The following is a 26,266-nucleotide window of genomic DNA, read 5'->3' as shown; positions in this document are numbered from 1 at the left end:
GCAGCATTCAGGAGTTCCAGGCAGCACACAGTAGGCCCACAGGGAATGGCCACTGCTGGGGTGTTTGTTTTTATCCTTGCTGTGACCTCCTGGGTGGGCCAGGGCGAGGCTCTGAGCTTCTTCCCATGGGAGTGGTGGCATTTAAGAGCGTGTGTTTAGAGCCCTGTGGAAACATGAGGGAGGCCCAGGGCTGATCCCGTGAGCCCTGCCCTTGCCCACCTTCCCACAGCGGGAGAGGAAACAGCCTGTTACCTGAGCCTGGGAGGGCTCCGCATGGCTTTCTCTGGCCAGGCCTGCAGGAACCACGGTCAAGCAGGCTTCCTGGCCGGGTGTTCCCATGGCAGACTCACAAAGGGGAAGGGAGAGAGCCCACAATTCGATATCGGCTTTTGTTCCCAGACACTAATCCTAATTCTTCTGGGTGTTTCAACACGCCCAGCACTGTGAGCTTCCTCCTCAGGCTCCAGCAGCTGCTTCCAACTCCTGGCTGGCTTGAGCAAGTGGAGGGGGTGGGCGGAGATCTGAGGGTCCACATGGGAGCCCTGGCCGGCCCCTAGCTTTCCCTGCTTTCAGGCTTGGTCCTTCGGCTGCTTGGGAAGCATTCTGCTCGTTTCACCCTTCCATTCACCTCCTCAGGGCTGCTTTCAGCCTCTGCCTAAAACCGGAATCCATAATGGCGAGACAGACGCACTGTCAGAGGAAGATTCAAAGTTCTCACCATGGTCCAGCATGACCTACCCCTGTTCCCTCGACAACCTCGTCCCCTCTGCTCCCCTCCCTAGTCCCATTCAGCCGCTGGCCCCCATGCTGCTTCTCCACTTGCCAAGCTTGTTTCTACCTCAGGGCCTTTGCACTTGCTGTTCGTGCATCAGGACAGCTCTTCCCCCAGTCTTTGCTCAGCCCACATCCTCACTTCACTCCAGACCTTGCTCAGACGTCACTGCCAAAGGGCTTTCCCTAACCACCTGCCCAAAGTAGCAGCCCCCACCTTCTCATCTCTATCCAGTACTCCCTACCCACCTTCCTTGTTCTGTTTTCTCCATTTTTCTCTCTTTATTTGAACTACCATGTTTTCGTTTTGGTAACAGCTTTATTAAGACGTAATTCACAGACCACACAATTCACCCATTTAAAGTGTACAATTTGGGGGCTTCCGTGGTGGCACAGTAGTTAAGAATCCGCCTGCCAAAGCAGGGGACATGAGTTCAAGCCCTGGTCCGGAAAGATCCCACATGCCGCAGAGCAACTAAGCCCGTACGCCACAACTACTGAACCTGCGCTCTAGAGCCCACGAGCCACAACTACTGAGCCTGCACGCCACAACTACTGAAGCCCACGCGCCTAGAGCCCGTGCTCCGCAACAAGAGAAGCCACTGCAATGAGAAGCCCGTGCACCGCGACGAAGAGTAGTCCCCGCTCGCCGCAACTAGAGAAAGCCCGTGTGCAGCAGCAAAGACGCAACAAAAATAAATAAATAAATTTTTTTTAAAAAAGTGTACAGTTTGGGAGTTTTTAGTATATTCACAGAGTTGTGTGACCATCACCACAGTCAATTTTAGGACATTTTCATCACCCCAAAAAGAAACTCCATACCCATTAGCAGTCGTTCCCATTTTTTCCCAGCTCCCCCATCCCCTGGCAATCATCAGTCTTTCTGTCTCTTATGGGTTTGCCTATTCTGGGCATTTCATAGAAATGGAATCATACAATGTATAGTTCTTTGTGACTGGCTTCTTTCACTTAGCATAATGTTTTCAAGGTTAATTCACATTGTAGCATGTTTAGGTGCTCAGTTTCTTTTGATGGCTGAATACTATTCCATTGTATGGATATACCACATTTTATTTATCCATTCACCAGTTGATGGACATCTGGGTTGCTTTCACTTTTTGGCTGTTATGAATAATGCTGCTGCGTACATTTGTGTACAAGGTTTTGTGTGGGCATATGCTTCATTTCTGTTGGGTATATACCTGGGAGTAGAATTGCTGAGTCATATGGTAACTCTATGGTTAACCTCTTGAGGAACTGCTAGACTGTTTTCCAAAGCAGCTGCACCAGTTTACGTTCCTACCGGCAGTGCGCGAGGGTTCCAATTTCTCCCCATCCTCATCAACACTTATTATCTGTCTTGATTATAGCCATTTTAGTGGGTGTGAAGTGGTAACTTGTTATATAGTTTTGATTTGTGTTTCCCTGATAGTTAATGATGTTGAGCATCTTCTCATGTGCTTATTGGCCATTTATATATCTTTTTTGGAGAAATGTCTGTTCAGATCATTTACCAATTTTTAAATTGGGTTGTTTGTCTTTATTATTGAGTTGTAAGTGCTCTATATATTCTAGCTACAAGTCTCATATATATGATTTGCAAATATTTTCTTTCATTCTGTGGGTTGTCTTCACTGTTTATTTATTTATTTATTTATTTATTTTGCGGTACGCGGGCCTCTCGCTGCTGTGGCCTCTCCCGTTGCGGAGCACAGGCTCCAGACGTGCAGGCTCAGCGGCCATGGCTCACGGTCCCAGCCGCTCCGCGGCATGTGGGATCTTCCCGGACCGGGGCACAAACCCATGTCGCGCCACCAGGGAAGCCCGTCTTCACTATTTTGATGGTGTTCTTTGAATCACAAAATTTAAAATTTTTTATGAAGTTCAAAATATCTATATTTTTCTTTTGTTGCTTGTACTTTTGGTGTCATATCTAAGAAACTGTTGCCTAATACCGGATCATGAAGAGTTACCCCTATGTTTTCTTCTAAGAATTTAATAGTTTCAGCTCTTAAACTTATGAATTACTTATTGTATACGGCATGAGAGATGAGTCCTGCTTTATTCTTTTGCACGTGAATATCTAGCTGTCCCAGCAACGTTTGTTAAAAAGGCTGTTCCTTCCCCCATTGGCACCCTTGTTGAAAATTAACTGACCATAAATGTGAAGGTTTACTTCTGGACTCTCAATTCTATTCTGTTGATCTATGTGTCTATCCTTATGCCAGAACCACTCTTTCTTGATTATTGTAGCTTTGTAGAAGTTCTGCATTCAAGACATGTGAATCCCTTATTATATTCTACTTTCTCTAGATTGTTTTGATTATTCTGGTCCTTTGAACTTCTAAGATTTAGGATCAACTTGTCAATTTTCTGCAGAGAAGCCAGCCGAGATTTTGATAGGGATCATATTGAATTTTTAGATCAATTTGGGTGTATTATCATCTTTTTTTTTTTTCTTGTGGCTGTGTTGGATCTTCGTTGCTGCATGCAGGCTTTCTCTAGTTGCAGCAAGCAGGGGCTGTTCTTCGTTGCTGTGCATGGGCTTCTCATTGCGGTGGCTTCTCTTGTTGCGGAGCACGGGCTCTAGGCGCGTGGGCTTCAGTCGTTGTAGCACGTGGGCTCAGTAGCTGTGGCTCGCGGGCTCTAGAGCGCAGGCTCGGTAGTTGGGACTCACGGGCTTAGTTGCTCCGCGGCATGTGGGATCTTCCCGGACCGGGCCTCGAACCCGTGTCCCCTGCATTGGCAGGCGGATTCTTAACCACTGCGCCACCGGGGAAGCCCGGGAGTATTATCATTTTAACAATATTAAATATTTCAGTCCACGACTGTGGGATGTCTTTCCATTTATTTAGATCTTCTTGAATTTCTTTCAGCAATGTAGTTTGTAGTTTTCCAGAGTATACGTTTTGTACTTCTTTTGTTAAATTTATTCTTTTTGATACTATTGTAAATGAAATTGTTTTCTTCATTTCATTGTGGATGTTCACTAGTACTGTATGTAGAAATAACTGATTTTTGTATATTGCAACCTGGCTGAACTCATGTATTCTAATAGTTTTTTTACTGGATTCCTTAGGATTTTCTACATACAAGATTAAGTCATCTGCCAAAAGAGGTAGTTTTCGTTCTTCCTTCCCACTCCCAGCAAAATGTAAGCTAGTCATTGCTGTGGCCCCAGTGCATAGAACAGGGACTGGCACACGACTGGTGCTCAATTATTTGAATGAATGAATGAGGCTGGGTCAGATGATGCTCCAGCCCAGCGTTCCCACTCCTCCTTTGGCACCTGCTTCTTGAGGGTCCCTGCCCATGTCCACTGGCGGGTTGGGAGCTCTCTCTTCCTCCCCCTCATCTCTAGCCCTGACCTTTTCTGTTTGTCCCCAGTCTGCGGGGGTTGCTGGAGCTCACCTTCCTAACAAGGTCAGAGCATTTTGGTGATTGGCCCCAGCCCAAGTTGCACAGTGAGCATGAGGCTGCGAGCCCAGGTCTGCCCGACGGAGTCCTGTTGCTTCTTGTCACAGCCCTGGCAGGATGTGGGGAAGCCTTGGTCCCATCCTCAAAGACTTGTGGGGCTAGGAGGGAGCTCCTCATAGAGGCTTGGCTCCGGCGCTTTCATCGGCCGAGAAACCAAGAGTATGTTTGCTCCTCACTCATGCGATCCCCTCTGCCAGGAACCGTCTCCCCAGCTTGCTACTCCCCCCTCTTCATTCGGGTCTGAGCCTGAATGCCACCTCCCTGCAGCCAGTCACCTTCCCTGACTCACCCCTTCCCCCACCCTGTCCTGGTGACACTGAGTCATCAGTGGGGTGACTGTCAGATGTCAGTCTGTGAATCAAGTCCACCACAGCATCCAGCACCTGGCACATACTTGGGACTCAGAGACATGGGTAGACGCCTCGGGTGCAGATCAGGGCGCTGCTGGCTCCACAACCCCAGGGGGTTCTGTCTGCCAGGCTTTCCCGAGCCCCTGACCCGTGAACCACGGTGATGGCTGAGCGCTCTGACTCTGCAGTTGGACCGTCCTGAGTTCAGATCCTGCTTCGTCCATCCCTGGGGGTGTGACCTTGGGTGGTCTCCGGGAGCCTCAGTGCCCTCAGCTGTAGAAGGGATGGCACAGAGTCTCCTTCCAGGGTTGCCGTGAGAAGCAGGCCAGCCCGTGTTCAGGAGATGCTCAACCTGTGCTGACCCTCCGCCCACCGGCCCCCGTCTGGCCATTAACCCGAGCCCCTCCGGTCTCCAGGGTGTGGAGCGGTCACTTCCTCAGCTGTCCACTCGCTGTTCCTGTTAGGTGGGATGAGGCTGGAGATCATGTCTTGTACGCCTGCCCCTCCCTTCCTGAGCGCGTCCTGCCGTGGCAGGGGGGCTCATTTCCACCATGTGCCGCTGCCACCCCCGGGGCCCACCGGCCCCTGAGGCAGCTGGAGAGGCTCGGTGGACTGCTCGCACTGGCTCCCACTCACCCCCAGGGCACAGGGCGCCTCCCCAGTGGGGGGGGGGCTGCTGAATTGGTGGGCTTGGTCGTGCTCCTCAGGTCCAGGAGGCGCTCCAGGGGCTGGAAAGCCAGCACCCCCTCCCCGACCCTGCCCTGACCCAGCGGGGAGGGCTGAGCACGTGGCACCAGAGCCAGGCTGCCGGGGTTCAAGTCCCTGTTCTGCTCTGCCAGTGGTGGGCCTCGGGCCGGGGTCTTAGCCCTAGAGCTCCCGGTTTCTTTGAACGTGGGCTTGGACTACGGGTAGCAGCTGCCCCAGACGGTGCGTGACCTTGGATCGCCAGCCTTGGAGAAGGCTCCTGTGGCAGCTGGTTTTGTGAAATGCTTTGGGTGGTGCCTGGCACACAGAAGTACCGTATGAGCGTTAGCTGTTGTTGTTGTTGTTATTATTATCATTGTTATTATTGCTGGTGAAGAAGGGGGCTCTGGAGCCAGGCGGCACTGGGCTGAGGGCCAGCTGTTTCCTGGCTGGGCAGGACTGGGCAGTTTATCTAGCCTCAGTTTCTTCATCTATAAAAAGGGCCGGGAGTCCATCCTGGGAGCACCGTTGTGAGGCTCACTTGAGATGGCCAGTGGCAGTCCAGCTGGAGGGAGGTAATGGCAGCCGAAGGAGCTACCCGAGACCCCAGAGCAAGGTTGGGGGTGGGACAGGCAGTGCTGGAAACAGACAGCTGCCCCCAGCCTGATCTCACCCTCGCCTTGTGTTTTTTCATTTTTTATTTTAATGTTTTTGTTGTTTTTTTTATAACACGTACACAAGCAGATTCTTGTTATGAAAATACAGTCACTTTGTGATACAAAGTGAAAAGTGAGAGTTTCCCTCCCCATCCCAAAGGTAGCAGGGCCCTCACGTCCCTAAAAGTGGACCCTGCACCCTTGCACTCACTGTCCCTCTGACCTGCAGGGAGGAGGTGCAAGAGAACTGTGTGCGGTGGCGGAAGAGGTTCACCTTCGTGTGTAAGATGAGTGCCAACCCGGCCACTGGCCTGCTGGACCCCTGCATCTTCCGTGTGTCGGTGCGCAAGGTGAGAGGCCAGGGGGCGCTGGTAGGGCCACTGGGCTGCTGGCTTTAGGCCCATGCCCTGAGTGAGTCAGTCAACCCCTTTTCTTGTCCCCCTTCCCTGGGAGTCAGATTGGGGGATGGGGTGGACTGGGGAGACCCATGAGGTCCCTGGGATCCCCTAGTCATCCTGCTGCCTTTGTCTGTTTCCCATGCAGGAGCTGAAAGGTGGGAAGGCTTACTCCAAGGTAAGCGGGGCCATGTGAAGGGGCGGCGGGGTGGGACGGGATGGGTGGATGGGACAGGCATGAGAGAAGCTCCTAGACTAACCTCCAGCCGCGTCTCTTGCCCCAAACAGAAGACGCCGTGCCCTCCATGAGATGTATTATTTTTTTGAAATATCTTTTTTTTTTTTAAATTTATTTTTGGCTGTGTTGGGTCTTCGTTGCTGCACGCGGGCATTCTTTAGTTGCGGTGAGCGGGGGCTACTCTTCGTTGCGGTGCGCAGGCTTCTCGTTGCGGTGGCTTCTCTTGTTGCGGAGCACGGGCTGTAGGCGCGCGGGCTCAGGAGCTGTGGCTCGCAGGCTCTAGAGGGCAGGCTCAGTAGTTGTGGTGCACAGGCTTAGTTGCTCCTCGGCATGTGTGATCTTCCCGGACCGGGGCTCGAACCCGTGTCCCCTTCATTGGCAGGCGGATTCTTAACCTCTACACCACCAGGGAAGTCCCTATTTTTTTGAAATATCTTTATTGATAGTCTTTTCACTTAACATAAAGGCAGTGGATGTTTGTTGCAGCACAAATGGGACAGAGGTTTTCAGAGTGAAAGGGTGGTTTCCACCCTAGTTCTCTCTAGGCCTCCTCCTCAGACTCCACCATTTTGATTTGTTAGGGTCTTTCCAGACCTTTTTTTTTTTTTGCGGTACGCGGGCCTCTCACTGTTGCGGCCTCTCCCGTTGCGGAGCACAGGCTCCGGACGCGCAGGCTCAGCGGCCATGGCTCACGGGCCCAGCCGCTCCGCGGCATGTGGGATCTTCCCGGACCGGGGCACGAACCCATGTCCTCTGCATCGGCAGGCGGACTCTCAACCACTGCGCCACCAGGGAAGCCCTCCAGACCTTTTAAGAAAAAAAAAAATGCATGAAATATATGTCCAGAGCCTTGAATAAAACGTGTGCATATGGCTTAGAGGATCCTACAAGGCTCACCCTCTGTGTGTACCTGCACACATGCAGGTGATGTGATATTTAAATTCACAAGAGGGACTTGTTCTGAACAGATTCTGCAACTTGGTTTTTTACTTACCAATACATCATGGGCATGTTTTTCTGTCATCACAAATTTCCTTTTGCTGTCTAACAGCGGCGGGGCCCATCGTTCGGCTGGGTGAAGAGGGCTCGGCCAGGCCCCGCTGTTGCACAGCTGTGTGGTTGCCGGGCTTCCCCTGTGCCCACAGACAGTTCAGGCCTACGCATTAAAACCTTTTCCACTGGGGAAGGTGGGGGAAGACGGCTCCGGAAGGGTTACCTCTGGCTTTGAGTCAGCCTGCTCTGCCCTAAGCCCCCTTCTCGTGGGGACTCTCGCCCACCCTCTGCGGCCTGGGGAGGCGCCCGGCAGCAGGGGATGGGCTCAGTCAGTCCAGAGGGGACATGCCTCTGCCTCACCTCACTCTGCGTGGAGAGCCCGAGGGAGGTGCTGCGCAGGGCGTGTTCCTTCCCACCGACCAGAGCCCAGGAAGCTCAGTGGACCAGGCCTTGTACTCCGCCTTGGCCGGGGCGCTGATGCCCTCTCCAGAAGCAGAGGGCAGGGTGGCTAGAACCGGGCTGTGGAAGATGCTTCCGGAGTGGAGATTTCTCCTCCTGTTGATGCATGTGGGTGAGGGACAGCCAGGAAAGAGACTGCCAGCCAACAGCCGGAAGTCCCACCTCCTCCCCCTCCCCCCACACACCTGCTATGTCACATGTCAGACCTGCCAGGCCCTTCCCTTCCATTCTTTAATCAAACCTCCACCACAGGCTCAGCTCCCCTTAATCAGAGGAGGAAGCTGAGGCCCAGAAAGGTGGTGAGGCTTGACGCTGATCAGGCCTAATGTCAGCTCTGGCTCTGCCGGTTAAGGTGTGTGAGCCCCTGAGCAAGTCACTTCCCCGCTCTGAACCTTAGTTTCCTTGTCTGAAGCATGCGCCCTAAGCTCTGCAGTAGAGACTTGCATGCAGCAGGTGCTCAATAAATGTCCCTGATTGGCTTGGTTCGTCTTCCAGGTCGCCAAGCCCAGGATCCCTCCAACCTCAACCTCCAGGTCTGGCAGACTTGGCTTCCACCCAGGAGGCCTTCTCAGCTCATACACCATGTTCTCACACTTTCTCGCTTCCCTCCGCATCCCTTGCTCCCTTCTGCATTGCAGGAGCAGCTGGGAGTTCCCACCAGCCCCTCACTCCAGCTCCCGCCAGGGTCTCCTGCTCACCCTGCAGTGCCCTCCACGCTTGCAGCCCAACGCCAAGTTCCCACGGGCCTTCCCTCCCCTCCTGTCCGCTGGCCTGGTGGCTCCCACAGCACGGCCTTGTTTCCCAGGGAACAATGCGTCTGTGTCACAGACAACAATGTCCTTTCATCTCGGGCGCTGCCCTGGTGCACGCTGGGACACGGCACAAAGGGTGCTTTGTGCAGCTCAGGGATGTGAGCTCCTGGCTTTGCCACGTTGGAGCCGCCAGCCCGGGCCTCTGTCCTTGGGTGCCGGTTATGCAACAGTCATTCTGGGCCGTGGGGCGGGCCCGAGGGCTCTGCCTCCCCTCCCCATCCCACCTTGCCAAGCTAACCCTTGGGCTGCCAGCCATGCGCCCGCACTCCCCTCAGCCTCCCACCCTCTCCTCTGTCCCCACAGCTGGGCTTTGCCGACTTGAACCTGGCGGAGTTTGCAGGCTCGGGCTCCACAGTGCGCTGCTGCCTGCTGGAGGGATACGACACGAAGAACACCCGACAGGACAACTCCATCCTCAAGGTACCAGGACTCTGCTGCCCCACCCACCCCCTCCCACCAAGGGGCGGGGGCAAACGTGCTCCTTGTCAGAGTCCCCTGAACGGTTGTTAAGAATACAGGTTCTCACCCCAGACAGGCAGTGAGAGACACTGGGAAAGACGTGGGCCCTGGGGTCAGGAAAGCACCACCGAAGGCCTGACTCAGGCACTGGCCTCAGTTTCCCCATCCATAATCAGGGTCGGGGGGGACCCAATAGTCTCTTTAACGCCTTGGTGAGCACGTGCGGTGAGCTCATCGTGGCTGAGTGCTTACCACCCGTTATCTCGTGGTTTCTGACAACAGCCCCGTGGGGTGTGGTATCTATTATTGGCCCCAGTTTTGCACTGTTTTGCAGGGGGCTGAGACGCAGAGGTTAGATCATCCGCCTGGGTCACAAGCAGAGCTGCCACTTGAGCCTGCGGTCCAGCTCCTAACCACTGCCCACACGTTATGAGGCAGCCTGAGCTCCCAGAGCATCAGTGAGCAGATGGACTGCCATCCCCAGACCTGGCAGAGCCGGGCAGCTGCTCAGAGGGCCCAGCCACGGGAAGGCTTCCAGCCGGGGCATCACTCTCCCCCCAGGCAGCTGCCTCTTTGGCCTCTTGGGACAGAGATATCTGGGCATCCACTGCCAGCATGCCTCTCTTCCTCGTCCCCACACCCTTCCACCTGGCTGAGAAAACAGTCTTGTTGTAACCACACCTCTGCGAGCTGGCCCAGCGGGAGCGTGTTATGCCTGGCAGAGCCGGGCAAGAGGTGGCAGGCAAGGGCTCTGGGGCGTCCTGGGCCTTTTGCCAAAGAAACCAGAGGCACCTGAAAAGGTCCAGGCTAGTTGTTGTGAGAGCCAAGCCCTTTCAGCCTTGCCCCAGTGGCCCAGTGCATCCTCAGGCCAGATCAAGGCCCCAGGGGCAGGTGGCCTCCAGTTCAAGGCCATCTCCTCCACATCCTGTCTGCAGGGCCTTGAGCAGTCCCTTCCCCTGAGTCTGAGTCTCAGTTCCCTCGTCTACAGCTTGGGGCCATCACGTACTTTGTGGGTTGCTATCATGGCCAAATGAAACAATCCATTAAAAACAAAGCCTCACCCCAGTGGTCAGCATTTTTGTCAGAGGTGTCCCTGTGATCTGAGCACCTCTTTCCCACCCCATCACCCCTCTGCCTGTCGCTCTGCCCCAGCCCAGATCTGGGGACCCAAACCTTGCCCTGTTTAGACCATTGCCAAAATCTTTGCCCGAGTGGATGTTACATTTCTAATGGCTTCTTGCTTTACTTTATTCAACAAACTTTCACAAGCCCCTGCCCTCTGTGTTGGAATCTGTGAACCCCTCCCCACCGCGTAGGCATCGAGAGCTTCCCTCCCACCTGCTCACCTGCTCTGAGGGCTGCGAGGGGCGCAGAGGATAGAGAGTGTCTGCGGATCCTCCCTTGAGGGCCTCACAGTCTGTTTGTGGTTTTGCAATGACAGTAGCTGACATTCCCTCCTCACTCACCCCGGGCCAGGTGCCCAGCATCCTCTCCACTATTCCACGAGGTAGGCGTTAGGATCAGTTTTGTCCTCTGCACGAGGAAGCTGGGCTTCACTGAAGTTTGGTGGCTTCGCCAGGGCCAGCAAGGGACAGAGATAGGATCAGAGTCCAAGCGCATCTGAAGCCAGAGCAGGGAGGCCACAGGGAGGCCGGGCGCCTGGGTGGGGGGGTGGATGGGGCGTGGCTGATTCCTCTGGCTTTTGCACAGGTCACCATTGGAATGTTCCTGCTCTCTGGAGACCCCTGCTTCAAGACGTGAGTGCTGGTACAGGGCGCCGGAGTGGTGGGGGCTCTGTCCTGGACACGGGGAGGGGGGACAAGGGACTGTCCCCTCCCCCAGGCTCTTGGGTTCCCCTGTCTTCTCCAACCCCAAAGTGGGGCACTCCGGTCACACCCATCTGTCTTCCCAAGGCCGCCGTCCACTGCCAAGTCCATCTCCATCCCAGGCCAGGATTCCTCCCTGCAGCTGACGTGTAAGGGTGGCGGGACCAGCAGCGGTGGCAGTGGCACCAACTCCCTGACAGGGTCCCGGCCACCCAAGGCGCGGCCCACCATCCTCAGCTCAGGTACTGTTCCTCACCTGCCCTCCCTACCCCTCCCACGGCCGAAGGCTTTTACCTCCCCATATCCCTAGGTCCCAAGGGGGATGCTTGCTGAGAAGGGAAGGCTAGTGGATGGCGTGTACCCACCCACACTTCCATTAGGCAGGCGTCTGAGCCCCTCCTGTGATCTGGGCTCTGTGCGTGGCCCCAGGACCACAGCAGCGCCCTGGACCGAGACTAACCGGGTCCCTGGCCTAGCAGGAGAGACGGGTGTCAATGAGACAATAAATATGTCAAATGCATGTCCACCTACAGCTGTGACGAGAGGTGTCAGAGAGACACAGAAGGTGTCCGCCTGGGGACGACCGGGGAAAGCTCCCTGAAGGGGTGTCATTTGAGCTGAATCTGGGGTGTGGTGTGCAGTGTTCCTGGCAGAGGGATGTCCTGTGAGCTCCTGCTCTGCGACTGGCTGCGTGACCTTGACTGGCCGTTTTGCCTCTCCAGGTCTCAGCGTCCTCCTCTGCAAAATGGGATCAGCAGTAGCAATCACATCTTGGGTTGCTCTGGGGATGAACTGAGCAAACGTACGTGCGCGCCTTGCCTGGCCCATAGTGTGTCCTCTATTTCCCAGCACGTGTTTTGTTAAATTATCATTATTACTAATATTATGAAAAACGCAAATGAGCTTGAATCCCCAGAGGAATCAGTGTGGCAATTAAGAGGGGGAAGTGATACTAGGAGAGAAGGCTCCAGCCTGCACCACCCCCCAACCCTGGGTGCTGTGCGGGGTGAAGCAGGCGCCTCCGAGCATGAGCCTTGGCCTCTGCACCCCTTCCCTGGGGGTGAGCTCAGGGCTGGGAGGAGGACTGCCCCTTAGCTGATCAGTAAGCAAGGCGGCACGCGGCGGCCCTGATTGGTGCCGCAAGAGCAATTAGGGCACAGGGCCTCAGGCCCTGTTTGCTGGGTGATTCTGCCCCCAGGGGATGGGAGCTGTGAGGGACCCTCTGACCCCAAGGGCCAGCTTCCCTCCACTCCTGTTTTTCCTGCACACCCAGCCTAGTGTGGCCCAGAGCTGGGGGCTGCATGCAGGAATGGGGGCTCGCCAGCTCCATTGCTCTCTCCAGCTTCAGGGTGGGGGTCCCCAGAGGAGAGATCTGGGGACCAGGCCACTCCAGCAAATGTGGGGCCTTTTGTGCAAGGTAGAAGAGGTGCCTCTCCCACGGGGGGTGGGATTTGAGCCCCCACAGGCCTCTATAGCTGGTTTTCTGCCTCTCGCTCTCCCTCTTCTGCAACCCCTCAGATGCGGAGAACCTGCTGACTTGAAAAGCCATGTGGCTTTGGGTGGGGACACGGGCAGGCCTGGGGTCCATCCTATGGCCTGGGTGTGCTCATCTCCAAAGAGAGGATGGATGAGTCCTTGCTTCCTTTGTGGGTGGGGGGAGGGGTCACTCATGGAGCGCTGGGCAGACCCCGCCTGGTTCTCTGGAATCTCCTGCTGTCACTGCCTGAAAGTGTGTTCCCCGCCTTCTGCACCCCCTTATTCACTCCACTCCAGCTACACAGACCCAAGCCCATTCAAGCCTCAGGGCCTTTGCTTATGCCGTTCCCTCTGTCTAGAAGGCCCTTCCCCTGATGCTGCTTCCTTCTGGCTTGCTCCCTTCCACGCATCCTGAAGGTTTCGCATTAAGGCCACCTCCTCAGAGAAGCCTTCCCTGATTCCAGACTGGGTCAGACCCCCCCCCCCCATACGCTCCCTACTCTGCGCCATTAGCCAGTTGTGGTTAATCGTGGGTCATTTTTGTTCAACATTCTTCTTTCCCACCACTGGTGCCTGTGACACCACATCTCCTGTTCCCAGCACCCGGTAGAGCGCCCAGCGTGGAGGACGTCCCCAACAGATATTTGTGGAATGAACGCATGACCCGGGGTTCGAGTGGTGACCTGCAGCCCGGGGCAGGTTGCTGCTTCCCTGGACCTCAGCTTTTCAGTCTCTCAAATGGAAATACATAATGTGCTCTCCACCCCCCCCACCCCCCACCCACCCCCCCACACTCAGTGAGAGGAGGAGCAAGGGCGAGGGCGGGCACACTGGTAACCCCTGCCCCTACCCGGCTTCCAGGGGTGCCAGAGGAGCCGGACCAGAACCTCTCCAGCCCCGAGGAGGTGTTCCACTCCGGCCACTCCCGCAACTCCAGCTACGCCAGCCAGCAGTCCAAGATCTCTGGTGAGTGCCCGCCCGGCCCCTTGCCCTTGGCCTTCCATCTTCCCCGGCCCCCAGCTCCCCGTAATCAGCGTCCCCGACCGCCCCCCAGGCTACAGCACCGAGCACTCGCGCTCCTCCAGCCTCTCGGACCTGACGCATCGCCGGAACACGTCCACCAGCAGCAGCGCCTCGGGCGGCCTCAGCATAGCTGTGGAGGGTCCCGAGGGCAGCGAGCGTGAGCACCGGCCCCCCGAGAAGCCACCGCGGCCACCCCGGCCCCCACATCTGTCGGACCGCTCGTTTCGGTAAGTCTCACCATACGTGCTCCTGGAGAGCAGACCCCGCCGGTGGCTCCCTGAGCCTCTGCTTCTCTACCTGTAACAGGGGGACAAGGGGGCCCCTGCCGCAGTGGTGTGGGCGTGGCTATTCAACCAGCTGATGCTCACAGGCGCGGCGCCCCGGCCTGGCACGCATGCTCAGTGAGCGGTTGCTGCGTGCGGTTTAGTGTCCCCTCTGTCCCCGCCTGCTCCCTTGCTCTGCAGCCTCTCAGAGGCTGGTACTTAACGTCTCAAGGCCTCCGTGGCCTCCTCTGTAAAGCCAGGTCGTGGCAGCATCTGCACGTAGGGTTTGACGTGAGGGTTAAATGAATACATTCTGGAACAGCTCTCACGTGCACTTTGAGCATCCTGAGTGCTGCGGGTGCTTGGTCCTGTCGTCGTCGTGCCTGTTGCTGCCCTGACTGTCGTGACTCTGCCCCGCCCCGCCCCAGGAGGAAGAAGGACTCCGTGGAGAGCCACCCGACCTGGGTGGATGACACGCGGATTGACGCTGATGACATCGTGGAGAAGATCATGCAGAGCCAGGACTTCACGGACGGCAGCAACACTGAGGGTGAGCTGCCCGCGCCGGCGGGCCAGGGACGATGCCCAGGGGCTCCCTGGCGGCGCCGCTCCGCTCAGCCCCCACCCTTCCCTGTGTCCCCACAGACAGCAACCTCCGGCTGTTCGTGAGCCGCGATGGCTCCACCACCCTGAGTGGCATCCAGCTGGCCAACAGGTAGGGCTGAAGGTTCTGGGTGGGTCACAAGTGTGGCTCTGGGGCATAGTGGTGAGAGGATATGGCCTCTGCAGCCCACTGACCTAGCTTTGAATGCCAGCTCTTGTCAGTGTGACCTTGAACCAGTCACTTCTCTCTGAGCCTCAGTTTCCCATCTGTCAAATGATGTGGACCACACCACCTTACCTGGAAACCTGGGACAAAGGCCCTGGGTTTGGTTTTGGGGGTTCTGAGGAAGCTTGGTAAGTGCCTAGCACAAGGCTTGGCACAGAGCAGGGGCTTAATACATCTTTACTTTGGATTCTACTTTTCTTTCCCTTCCTCCTGGATCTGGGAACTCCTAAAAAAAATGATGATGATGACTCGTTTATTTATTGAACAAATATTTATTGCACACCAGCTACACACCAGGTACTGAGCTATCCCTAGGTGCCGGGGCTACGGCAGTGAGCAACACAGATTTCTGCTGCATGGTGTTCAGAGACGAGGAGGTGGTAGGGTCAAACTTGGACTTGAACTCTACAGTTTTAGAGTGCCCTCTCATGATCGTTCACTTACAGCATGCTTGCTGTGTGCCTGGCTCACTGAATGAATGAATGAATGAATGAGTGGTAGAGATTCCCACCTGCGGGGCTGTGCTGAAGCCTTTTCCCCTGGTTCCTGTGGGCCCCATCTCCAAGGGGTCTTTGCTGGGCCATGCAGGGTCTCCAGACCAGCCCTCTGGTGCTGCTCTGCTGACCCCTACTGGCTGAGGCTTGATATTGCAACTGCCATCTTTCCATGGTCGCCTCAGCTGCCCCGGGTGGGGTGGGCAAGAAGGAAACAGAGGGCACCTCCTTGGGGCTTTGTGACATCCCTCTCTAGCCCCCTCTGAGAATGAGGAAACTGAGATGCAGGACGGGAAGAACCGATCTATTTGGCAGCAAGATCATTGCAGAGCTGTATGCTGAGCCCTGAATGTCCACAATCCCAGGGGTGGCCCTGGCCTCCCTCAGTGGGGAGAAAGGCCGATCAAGCTGCCCAGCCTTCTACTGCGCTTTTAGCAAGCCTCGTAATCCCTCTGAGCTTCAGTTTCTTCACTTGTCAAGTGGGGCTAGCTGCAGGCCCTCCCTGCCAGAGTTGTCGTGAGGATGGGCGCAGCACACCCCAGCGTGAGAGCTGCCGGTGCTCAGGAGGGCTTGGGGCATGGTCTGTGCCAGCTCTGCACTCCTGCAGACTCCGGTACTTAACATCTGTGTTGCCCTGGGCAAGTGATTCAACTTCTCTGAGCCTCAGTTTCTTTCTCTGCAAAATGGGGCCTGCTTGTGAAGCACTCCCAAGGGCCTGGCCCAAAGGACCTGGCGCAGAGGACCATCAAGGATGACAAGCTGACCTGTCTCTCCCCGCAGGGTCTCCTCTGGGGTCTATGAGCCAGTCGTGATTGAAAGCCATTGAGGAGCAGGCGTCCAGGCTGGAGAAGGACCCTGCCTTCACAGGCGTCCAGACCCAAGTCATTCCACAAGGGACCTTCCCCTTCGGATCACCATCCGTGCCGCATTTCATCTGTGCCTGCTGCATGCACTCCAGCCCCAAAGCATCATTCCGTTGACCTCCCATCATTGCTGGGACGCTCATGGTCCGCCAGGGCCCCGGGCACCACTGTGAATATTCTCCTCTGAACCACTAGAGGGCTGGACACATGGGCCCGTGAAGCAGGTGGGCCAGACAAACGCGGTGGGGACTGCCCCTCTGGACACCCACCTGGCCCCTCGGCGAGGACATGCAGCAGCTCCTGCACATGCAAGGATGCTTGTGGCTGAGGGGCCTCTTGTTCTGTGTCCCTGCTCACTCCAGGAGCACTGGCCCAGCCAGTGGCCCTGGCAGGGCCTTGCTCCATTGTTCCCTTGCCCTTGGGGGGCCAGTCCACCCCTGGAATCCTGCCACCATGGCCCTCTGACTGCTCAGTGCTTCAGCTGTCCCTTCCCTGTGTCCCGGGGGACCTGCTGGCGGCCTCCTCCTGGGAACCAAGACCTCAAACCCCACCCACACTCCAGATTGAGACCCCACCTCCCCCTGCAACGAATGTTCTCCTGCTGCCCTGGCAGCCTGCACTTTGCACACGCTTGTCTCCAGCACAGCGCCCTGGCCCTCACCTGCCTGTGCTCTGAGCCCTTCCCAAGGATTCCTGGGCGCTGCCTGCTGTGCAGTCAGCAGCCCAGCCCTAGCAGCCCGGCTGGAACGTGGCACTGCCCCTCCCCACTCCAGTTAACTCCAGCTCAGGCCCGAGCCCCATGCTGAGAAAGGTCTGAGCGCGGACGGTGGTTCCCCTCTGCCCGGGACTGGGTCCTGAGCAGCTGGCTTCCAGTAGGAAGCCAGGGCAGGTGCCTCCCAAGCCCTTGGAGGTCAGTGGCCTGGCTGGGCTGGGCTTGGCAGGCAAAGCGCCCTTTCTCTCCCTCAGGGTCAGCTGGCCCAGGCCGGGGCCAGTGCTGGAGAGGCAGGTGGGCTGTGACTGGACTGGCCTGGAGCTGGCTTCCTGGCCAGAAAAGCCTCAGCCATCCTCTGAAAGCATCCCCTCTCTGGGCAAGGGCGAGGTGGGGTCCATTAATGGGGTTTTCCCAGCGGGGGGCAGTCTGGCCCCGCCCCCCTCCCTAAATCCTCTGCTCTCAGCACTTTCCCGTCCTAGTCCTCCTTACTTGCTTGAAGGTGGGTTCTGACTGCCAGCCAGTCCCTGGACAGACCCCCTGCCGCTCTTAAATTTCACTCATTTTGTATAAACCCAGCAGGCTGGTGTTTACTTAGCCCTATACCTTTTTCCTTTTCTTGCCTCTTTTTTTCCTCTTTTTTCCTTCTTTCCTTCCTTCCTTTCTTTTTCTTTTCGTTTTTAGAGTTCACACAGTTTGGTATCTTCTCCTCCCCCAGGTGAGGGGAGGTGGTTCTGTTCTCTCCCTACCCGCTGGCTGGGTCCCAGCAGGGCTGGGGATCTGGGTGGGGGCAGATGGGGGTGTCTCCTCCCCAGGCTGGGAGGGGTCCTTGCCCTTCTGCCCCACTGGCAAGAATTGGAGTCTTGGTGTTGGAACCTCCTGGCGTTGGGACCAGAGCATTTCTAGGATTTTTGTTGTTGTTGTTTTTAATTACCTAACTTTTAGAAAATGAATGTTCGAAGGTGCCTGCTGAGGCAGGACGGAGCATTTGCTCTGGCTGGAGAAGGCTCTGGTCAGCTCTGCGGGTCCCTTCCTGCCCCACAGACACCTGGCACTTTAAAAGGGAGCTGGCTGCACCGTCTCCAGTTGAAGTGACCCCCAGAAGATGGGGGAATGCTGTCCTTCCCTTCTGTATCTTCATGACCTCAGCCCAGTGAGGAGATGCATTCAGGGTGTATTTGGGGTCTGATTCAAAGTTCTGGGGCTTTAGACATAAAATAGCTGGCTTTGGTGCTGTTGGGGAGAATTCCCCAAACCAGGAACCCCAGCCCCACCCTACGCGAGGTCTGAACTTGACAGTCACCCCAGAAGGAGACAGAGCCTGCCACACCCTCCCACGCTAGGCCCTGGGCCAGGGTAATTGGACTAACAGAATTCGGCCACAACCAAATTACTGCTGGCTGGAGCCGGAGGCCTGGAGCCCCTGGCCTCATCCCCACGTGGGAGCTCATTCTTCGGCCATATGGTCCCCTCAAGCTCAGTGAATTCCCATTAGGTGCCCACAGCTCTGGACTTAAAATCCTATATATAGAGAGATAGAAAGAGTATATTAGAGATATTTTTGGAAAGGAATTGGTCTATGCAATGCCAGTTTGGAATCTTCTTGAAAGACAGTTTAACGTTTTTACTAGGAGATTTAAAGAAAAGAAATAAAGGTCTACAATATTTTTAGTTTTTTTTTTTTTTTCCTGGTCACCCCACAAACTGACCACATGGCATGACCTGCCAGGATGGAGAATGTCCGCGGCTTCCTCTCTTTAGGGAGGTGAGCAGGGAGATGGGGGGAGGGGAGGTCTTTTTTTTTTTTTTAACACCCCTCCTTTCTAACAGAATGTTATACCACCACCCCCTGATTCAGTGGGCTGTGTTTGTATCTCTGTCCCAGCTTCTATTGTAGAAAATAACATTGTAAAGGGAAATCAGCCTAGTGTCAGTGTCTTGGTTTGGGGGGGAAAAAATTAAATGTTGCAGTTTTTGTTTGTTATGGCATGTTGGCTTTTGTTTGTTTTACTGAGTTGAAGTCGGGGTCACAGACGGCATCAGAAGGAAGCAGGATGTATAAGGTGACATGCTGTGGGTGGGGGAGATGTCAGTGGCCAGGTTCTCAAAGTCCTGACTGTAGTTATCAGAATTACCACCAGTTATTACTCCAGATTCCTGGGGAGGAAACGGATGCCCAGAAGGGCAGTTTCTTGCCAGTCTCACACCTACGAGGTGGCAGCTCTGACCTCAGAGCCCAAGTTCTAACCTCCCTAGAGTCAGGTAGCCTCTAACAGGCATGCCTGAGGACAAACAACTGTGCCTCAGTTTTCTCAGCTGCAAATGGGGTTGTGAATCAAATGAGAAAGTGGGTATACAGGCCTTCCTAGGGAGCTAGACACTGGGAGGTGCCGAGCGTTTCCCCAGCCTCTCTAAAGCCACAGGCCAGCACCGTCTCCAGGCCGGGACCACCCCTCACTCTCTGCCCCTGACTCAGAAGAGCTGACTTAGCCAGGCTCTGGGAAAGGCAAGTCACCCTGGGCCTTTAATGAGCTCAGAGGTGGCAGGAATCCTCAGGGCTTTGGACAAGCCAGAAGGGACCAGACTATGAGGCCTTGTCCCTGCCACAGCACCGCATTGTCCCCACCCTTTCTTAGTGCTGATGCCCACTCATGGACCCTGTAAACCCTGGAGGCTGATTCTCAGTCCCTTCCTCTGTTCTGTGCACACCTGGGGAGGGAAAAGGTGGCTCCTGGCTGAGCTCAAATTCTCCTGAGATAGAGAGGGAAGGAATTGGGCTGTAGGCTAAAAAAAGGTTGCTCCTTTGGAACACAGTAACGCTTAGTGAAAAATCAGTATACAAAGTGGTAGGGGGAAAAAGTCCCTCTTAGCTTTGTGATGGGCTTGGACGACCCAAGGAGACAGATGCTGCCAGCAGGAGCAGGTCATGCCCGGTTCAGACCCGATCTCTGTGTGCCCCCGCCCCCCAAGTGAAGATAACACACGGAGAGCCTCCACACAACCCCTCAGGAGGCCTGGAGTCTCCACATGCTGTCCTCTGTAGCATTCCAGAAGTCACCAAAATTTCAAAGCTGGTTGACTGATTCAAAGCTCTTACTTGTGCCAAGCCTCACTCTGGGCACTGGGGATACAGCAGTGACCACAGATGCTAATCTCAGGGAGCTCACAGTCACGTGGGCCAGATCAACAAGTAAATCAGCTAATTAAAACGCAGTGATAAGTGTCATCCTGGAGCCACACTTGGGGCTATGGAGCACGGAGGAGGGAACCCTGCCCAGCTGTGAAGGTCACTTCCCTGGTATGTGTGGCATCCCAGTGAGACCTGATGCGGGAGAAGCAGCCAGCCCTATGAGCTGTGAGGAGACAGTGTTCCGGACCTCGGAGCTGGAGGAGACATTGAAGATGATCTGGCCTCCAAGCCTAGGGAGGGGCCTACACACCGGCCCAGTCCAAAGACCTGTCTGGGCTGCGGGACACCCAGGGCCCGAGAGGCAGACGGTGAAGGAAGGGAGGGTCACCCTAGCCTCATTCATGCAGTGAAGAGAGGACACCCAAAGGGTCGCCAGGGAAGCCTGGCATGGTAAGGGGGTGCCCTCTCACAGCCAGTCGAAATCCTCCCCATCCCTGGGGGCCCCAGCCAGCCCCTCCTCCCACCCCAGGCCGGTCGGTGAACTTTTTCTGCACCCTACCCTCAACAGACAAGTTAGGGCCTCGGGACGAGAAAGTAGTGCCCTCGGGTTCTGAAGTCGGCTACACCACTGACTCAGACTGTGATCTCCTGCAAGAGCGCGCCCCTCTCTGAGCCTCATTTTCCCCGTCGGAAATATGGGACTTCCGGCCACCCACCCCCATCCCGCTCTGGCTATGGGACTCTGGGACATCGAGAGACGGGCTTTTGTTCTCGGGCGAGTTCGACAGGACTGAGACCACAAATGCCAGCTAGACTGGGTTCCCCCCCCCGGCCCCCTTCCCCCCCCGCCCCCCCCGCCCCCCTTCCCCCCCTTCCCCCCCCCGCCCCCCTTCCCCCCCTTCCCCCCCCCCGTCCCCCTTCCCCCCCCTTCCCCCCCCCCGTCCCATTCCCTAGAGATTCCGGAACGCGGCCCACAATGCCCTTGAGAAACTACATTTCCCGATATGCAAAGGGAAGGCAGTGCCTGCCTGTCTCGGGCGACGTGGTCCTGAACCGGCCTAAGGACTACGACTCCCGGCGTAGCCCGCGGCCCAAGGCCAGAAGGGCCCGGATCCGGAACCGGATGAGGCTTGCTGCTCCAGTGCCCGCAGCGCTGGGGAAATGGTGAGCTTGGGCCCGAGTGCGGGGAACGGGGGCGTCTGGGGGTGGGGTCCTGGGTCTGCTCAGGAGCTGGGACTTGAGTACTCGGATCCGGCATCGCTCTCCTGCCGGTCCGTCGTACGGGTGATAGGCCTTGGCCCGGCGGTCTCTCTCGGCCTAAAATTGACCTAGTCCTCCACGTCAGATACGTCCGCTGAGTGAATGGGCGTAACCAGGCTGCAACGCCCCCCTTCTTCAGTGCACCTAAATGGAGCATCACTGCCTCAGTTGAGTTCTCCCTTTTCTGCAGGCCACGGGAACAGACCAGGTGGTGGGACTCGGCCTCGTCGCCGTTAGCCTGATCATCTTCACCTATTACACCGTCTGGGTGATTCTCTTGGTATGTGTGCTGCCCCGTCCTCTCTCACCTCCCATCCCTGGATCTTGAGGCCAACTCCTAACATCATTTAAGCAGCTGCAGTGTGACAGGTGCCATGCTGGGTGCTTTACCTGCATACCTCACAAAAGCTCCAGAACAGCACTATGGGGAAGATGCTAGCGCTGTCCCCCATTTTATACACGAGGAAGCGGAAGCTCAGGGGGAAGCCTCAGGCCCAAGGTGGAAAACTTAACCACTACACTGTAAAGTCCTGTCCTTGATTTGCTCTGCCTTTGATGGGAGTTCTAGTTCTTCTCGTTATCCTGCGGGCCCCTGGGCATGACAGGTGCCAGTGGATTTTGTGAGAGTCTTTAGGATTTTTCTTTTCCCTGTGGGGAAATGTCTTGGTTACTGCTTTAAAAGTGTAGTGTTTGGAAGGCAAAATCTTGCAGAACTTGGTATCCTTTGGAGAAAAATGTTGGTAAAGAAGACTTTGGAGCCCAGGTTGGGAATCATTCGAGGATTCCTCATGTACCCTTTGCCCCTGCTAAGCTGTGGGGGCCTTAGGGCAAGTCCTTTTTCTTCTGTTCCCTGTCAGGTCCCCATCCCCAGCTTAGGGCAGGCACCAGGCAAGTGCCCAGTACACAACTATTAGATAAATGAAGGAAGGGAACAAACCAAGGCACCCCAAATGCCATCATCTTAAAGAAAAGCAAATGCAGTCTCAGTGCTTTGATGGGGTCAGCCCCAGAGATGGAGGAGGTGGGATGTTTGGGCTTGGGGAGCTGAGCAGGGTGGGGAGTGCTCACCAGAGCTTTGCCCTCGATGCCAGCCATTCATCGACAGTCAGCATGTCATCCACAAGTATTTCCTGCCCCAAGCCTATGCCGTTGCCATCCCACTGGCTGCTGGCCTCCTGCTGCTCCTGTTTGTGGGTAAGTTCCCCCAACCCTGGGCAGTGTGTCTGAGGGACCCCATGACCCTCTCCCAGCCCTGAACATGCTGCTACACTTTGTCACTGGCCGTATGTCTCCATGAGGCTCCTTGCCCCCAACTCATCCCCTGGGGTTTCCCGGTTCATCCTTCAGGGCTTTAAGTCAGTCTTCCCGATGCCCCAGGCTCACTGGACTCTAGTGGGATGTCTCCCTTTTTCCTGCTCCCTCCACCACCGCCATCACTCTGCTCACACCTCCATCACCTCTCACCCGCTGGTCACCCCGGTTCAAGATCCCTGCACCTGTCTGTCTCCCAGGGTCTAGTCCTTAAGGGGCAAGGACTGTTGCTTTATCATTGCTGTTTACTCAGCCCCCGGCACAAGCTGTGGCACTGAGTCGGTGCTCAAGAAAGTGGTTTGGATGCGTCAACAATCAGGTGTCTGGATGATGGGATGGGCGGATGATGGATGCTGAGTGGGTCAGTGTGTAGGTGGGTGGGTAGGTGGTTGACTGGGTGAGTAGATGCATAGTTGGGTGGATCTTATTCCCTGTAGGATTGGAAGCGCTAAACTCAGCAAATTGCCTGTAGTAGGCACCCGGCTGATATTTTTTGAATGAATGGGTGGATGTGTGACTTGATGAACAGCTGGGGAGATGACCAGGTGGCCTGGAGTGTGGTTGGGTAGGTGCTTGGCCCCCTGTGTGGGTCACTCTCCCATGCTGTGTCCTGCTCTGGCCCCCAGCAGCCCTGCGCTTTCTTTCCTGACCTTTCTGGTCTGTGTATTCCAGGCGTGTTCATCACCTACGTGATGCTGAAGAATCAGAAGGTGACCAAAAAGGCCCAGTGAAGGCCCAGCACGGATGAGGCTGCCGGCCCCTTCTCTGCTTCTTCTCCAGGGCAGACCAAGGGTGGGGGCCCAGAGGACCCATCCAGGCACTGAGGGCCCCTCAAGCCTGGCTACCCTGCAGACACCCTTGTGGGATGGAGCTGCTCAGGACTCACCCCTGACTGACCAGAGCCCCTGCTCACCCTTCTAGAAGCCAGGAGGGAGGAGTCCCTGGAAGTCTCGCTCTCACCCTCTTCAAGTTCAGGGCCTGGAAAACGCCGGTCCTCCCCACCTCACTTTTCAGACTCCCTGTCGCTTTTTCCTCTGGCTTCTACACTCTTGCCTCAGTTTCCCTCATGTCACATGCTGTTGCTGGACTTGGCAGGTTCTGGGGCGTCACGAGACCTCTCCCCCCATGTCCTGCTCCTCTACAAAGGCAGCTTTCCCGGGTCTGACATACCCCAGACCCCACAAGGATTTCTGGACCTGGAAAGCCTAGGGGGAGGCCTGACAGGCCCCAGAGCCCATTAGGGTGGCCACACGGGGGGCCCCTGGATTGACCGCTTCTCACGGAGGCCCAGCCCCCCAGCCTCAGTGCTGGCCTGTTGGGGAGAGCTGAACAATAAACGGTGGTGGTGTGTTTGTCTCAGTGCCATCCCTGACCAGGGGGCTGGGCCGCTCAGGGGCTGGAGAGGGGCTGGGCGCTGGCCTCTGCGTTGGTCTCAGGTCAGGAGACCCTGGTTTGTGCAATTGGTGCCTCAGATGCCTCCTGGATCATCTGTGTGCTGGACACAGGATAAAGCAGGGACCGGGACCGGGACCGATACGGGTCTGGCCTGGCGCAGCTGATGGCTGGGGAGTCTGTGGAGGCACGGCAATCTGCCAGACGCCACATCAGCCTCTACCAGGTCTCCCCCGTGCCAGCCTAGCCAGCTGGCACTGGTATTTTACGGACCCTCAGGCTAGTCCCCGAAAAGGCAAGCCTGTCATCTGTCTCCTGTACCCAGCAGCCCAACTTAGCGTGGCTCTGAGCAGAGGGCTGTTATGAGCCAGAGCAGGGCTGGTTCCACTGTGTTCAGGTTAACCGGCACAGGCCCCAGCCTTAGTCCCTGGCATCCCACCATGCCCCACTGGGCAGCCAGCTCTCCCGTTCACAGTGTGAGCCTCCACCCCTCACACCTTGGACATTCATTCTTCCTCCGGTTAGCAAAGGTGTCCCCCTCATCAGAGAAGAGAGACCAACTGCAGGCGCACCTGCCCTGTCCTTACCTGTTTCTCTCCATCTTCCAGTCCAGGCAGAGCTGCCCACCTGGACTCTGGGTCCTGTCCTCTCACACTGCTATAGCAGGAGCCTCCTGTCTGATGATCTCTCTCAAGGGAACAGCCTCTGCCTTTCAACAAGGTCCCCCAGTATTAAATGAACATGTTACAGGCTCCGTATAAGGGACCCTCCATCAACCCAGTAATTCCCTCCGGGTCTCTCCCGCGCCTTCCCCTCCACTGCCAAACTTCCCAAAAGGGTATCCACACCTGCTTCCTGCATTTCCCTGCTGTGCTTGGCAGCATTCCAGGGGGGCTGCACTCAGACCACCCGTGACGTCCAGTCTTTAAATCCAAAGCACATTTCCTTGACCCCTCTGCTACATTTGGTCGGTGACTTCCCCCCTGGGACACCCTCAGACGCTGGATGACCCGTTCTACTTTATGCTCTCTCTGGCACTCATGCTCCTCTGCCCCGAGAGGGTGGGTTCCTCGGGACTCATCACAGGCTGTTTCACCTTCTGGGTGACCTCATCCTTACCCAGGCTCACCTCTAGCCCAGCTTTCTTCTGAGCCCCAAAGTATTTCACGTGCACCAGCTGCCCACCTGAGATCCTCATCGGCTGTTGTAGTGACACCTCAAATCCATCCTGTCATGATCTGAATTCTCAGACTTACCCACTCTCCCCCCGCACAAATCTGGCTCTCCTGTCCTGCCCTGCCTTAGCATCATCATCCTGTATCCCTGACCCACAGCCAGAAGCCTGGCAGACATCACTGACCTTGGCTTTCCTCTTCCACCCCCCCATCCACATGACCCCAAATCCTGTCAATTCTCCCCTTCCCCCGTCACCTTCCAGATGCAAAGCCACTGTCCCCTGCCCTAAATCACCAAAGGCTTCCTCACTGCTCTCCCCTGCCCACAGTGGCCCCCTCCAATCTGACTGCACTACAACCAGTGGCCTTTTGAAAACATCTGAGCATCTTTTCTTTTTTTAATTTTTAGCCGCACCACGCTGCATGCGGGATCTTATTTCCCCAACCAGGGATCGAACACGCACCCCCTGCAGTGGAAGTGCAGACTCTTAACCACTGGGCTGCCAGTGAAGTCCCTGAGCTTTTTTTTTTTTTCTTTTTCTGAGAATCTTTCTCACACACTTACAATGCTTCTCTGGGTTCCTGTCCCTCTCCCTCCCATGGCCAGCCAACAAGAGCCTGCATGCTTGCTTGAGCTCTCCTCACTCCAGTCACACTGGCCTTTCATTTCCTGGGACTCACTGAGGTTCTCTGCACATCCTACTCACATTGGTTCAGCATGTACTTCTCAAACACTGGTTTGTGCAAGGTGCTGAGCCAGGGAAGGAGCCTGGCATGGTTCCTGCCCTCCTGGCACTCCCACTCTGGGTGGGGGAGGGGAGATATAATAAACAAATAAATGAACAAGACAGTCTCTGACAGTGTTAAGTGTGATGAAGAAAAATAAAGCGATGTGATCATGACCGAAGGGAGGGGACACTTAGAGTCGGGCAAGGTGATGAGGAATAAAGCAAATCAAGTCGAGGGTGGAGGTGGGGGAGGATTTCAGGCAGAGGGAACAGCACCTGCAAAAGCCCAGAGGTGTGAGAGTTCGGTGGCCAAGGGCCAGCCGGGAGCCCCTGTGACCGTGTGCTGGGTGCAGGGACAGTGATTTGAGATGGGGCTGGAGAGTGGGCAGATGGGCCTGGGGCCACGCCGAGATGTTTGGACTTTGTTCCAGTGCCGTGGGAAGCCACTGGAGGCTTAGAGCGTGCGAGTGACATCATGCGATTTATGCTTTTA

At 56.0% G+C, this 26,266-nt stretch overlaps 2 protein-coding genes across 3 annotated transcripts in view; both read left to right on the top strand.

Annotated features, from left to right (window-relative positions):
* EEIG1 (estrogen-induced osteoclastogenesis regulator 1) overlaps positions 1-18,837 on the top strand; it is a 37,090-nt gene extending 18,253 nt beyond the window's left edge. For both annotated transcript variants that reach the window (XM_079926719.1, XM_079926720.1), the window contains 10 exons: positions 6,168-6,288; positions 6,482-6,511; positions 9,139-9,255; positions 11,005-11,051; positions 11,208-11,362; positions 13,458-13,562; positions 13,651-13,846; positions 14,311-14,432; positions 14,528-14,597; positions 15,986-18,837. In XM_079926719.1, coding sequence (XP_079782845.1) covers positions 6,168-6,288; positions 6,482-6,511; positions 9,139-9,255; positions 11,005-11,051; positions 11,208-11,362; positions 13,458-13,562; positions 13,651-13,846; positions 14,311-14,432; positions 14,528-14,597; positions 15,986-16,031 — 1,009 coding nt within the window. In that variant the 3' untranslated portion in view covers positions 16,032-18,837. The remainder of the gene's footprint in view (positions 1-6,167; positions 6,289-6,481; positions 6,512-9,138; positions 9,256-11,004; positions 11,052-11,207; positions 11,363-13,457; positions 13,563-13,650; positions 13,847-14,310; positions 14,433-14,527; positions 14,598-15,985) is intronic.
* A 2,182-nt stretch (positions 18,838-21,019) lies between these two features.
* Positions 21,020-24,567, top strand: DPM2 (dolichyl-phosphate mannosyltransferase subunit 2, regulatory). Its single transcript, XM_079926817.1, has 4 exons — positions 21,020-21,071; positions 21,358-21,447; positions 22,259-22,361; positions 23,151-24,567. Exons 1-4 carry the CDS (start codon positions 21,069-21,071, stop codon positions 23,207-23,209), a joined length of 255 nt encoding a protein of 84 aa, XP_079782943.1. The 5' UTR covers positions 21,020-21,068; the 3' UTR covers positions 23,210-24,567.
* The last annotated feature ends 1,699 nt before the right edge of the window (positions 24,568-26,266 follow it).

This window comes from Stenella coeruleoalba, assembly GCF_951394435.1.
Source record: "Stenella coeruleoalba genome assembly, chromosome: 7".
Lineage (NCBI taxonomy): Eukaryota > Metazoa > Chordata > Mammalia > Artiodactyla > Delphinidae > Stenella > Stenella coeruleoalba.
This window is presented reverse-complemented; position numbering and strand designations above follow the sequence as displayed.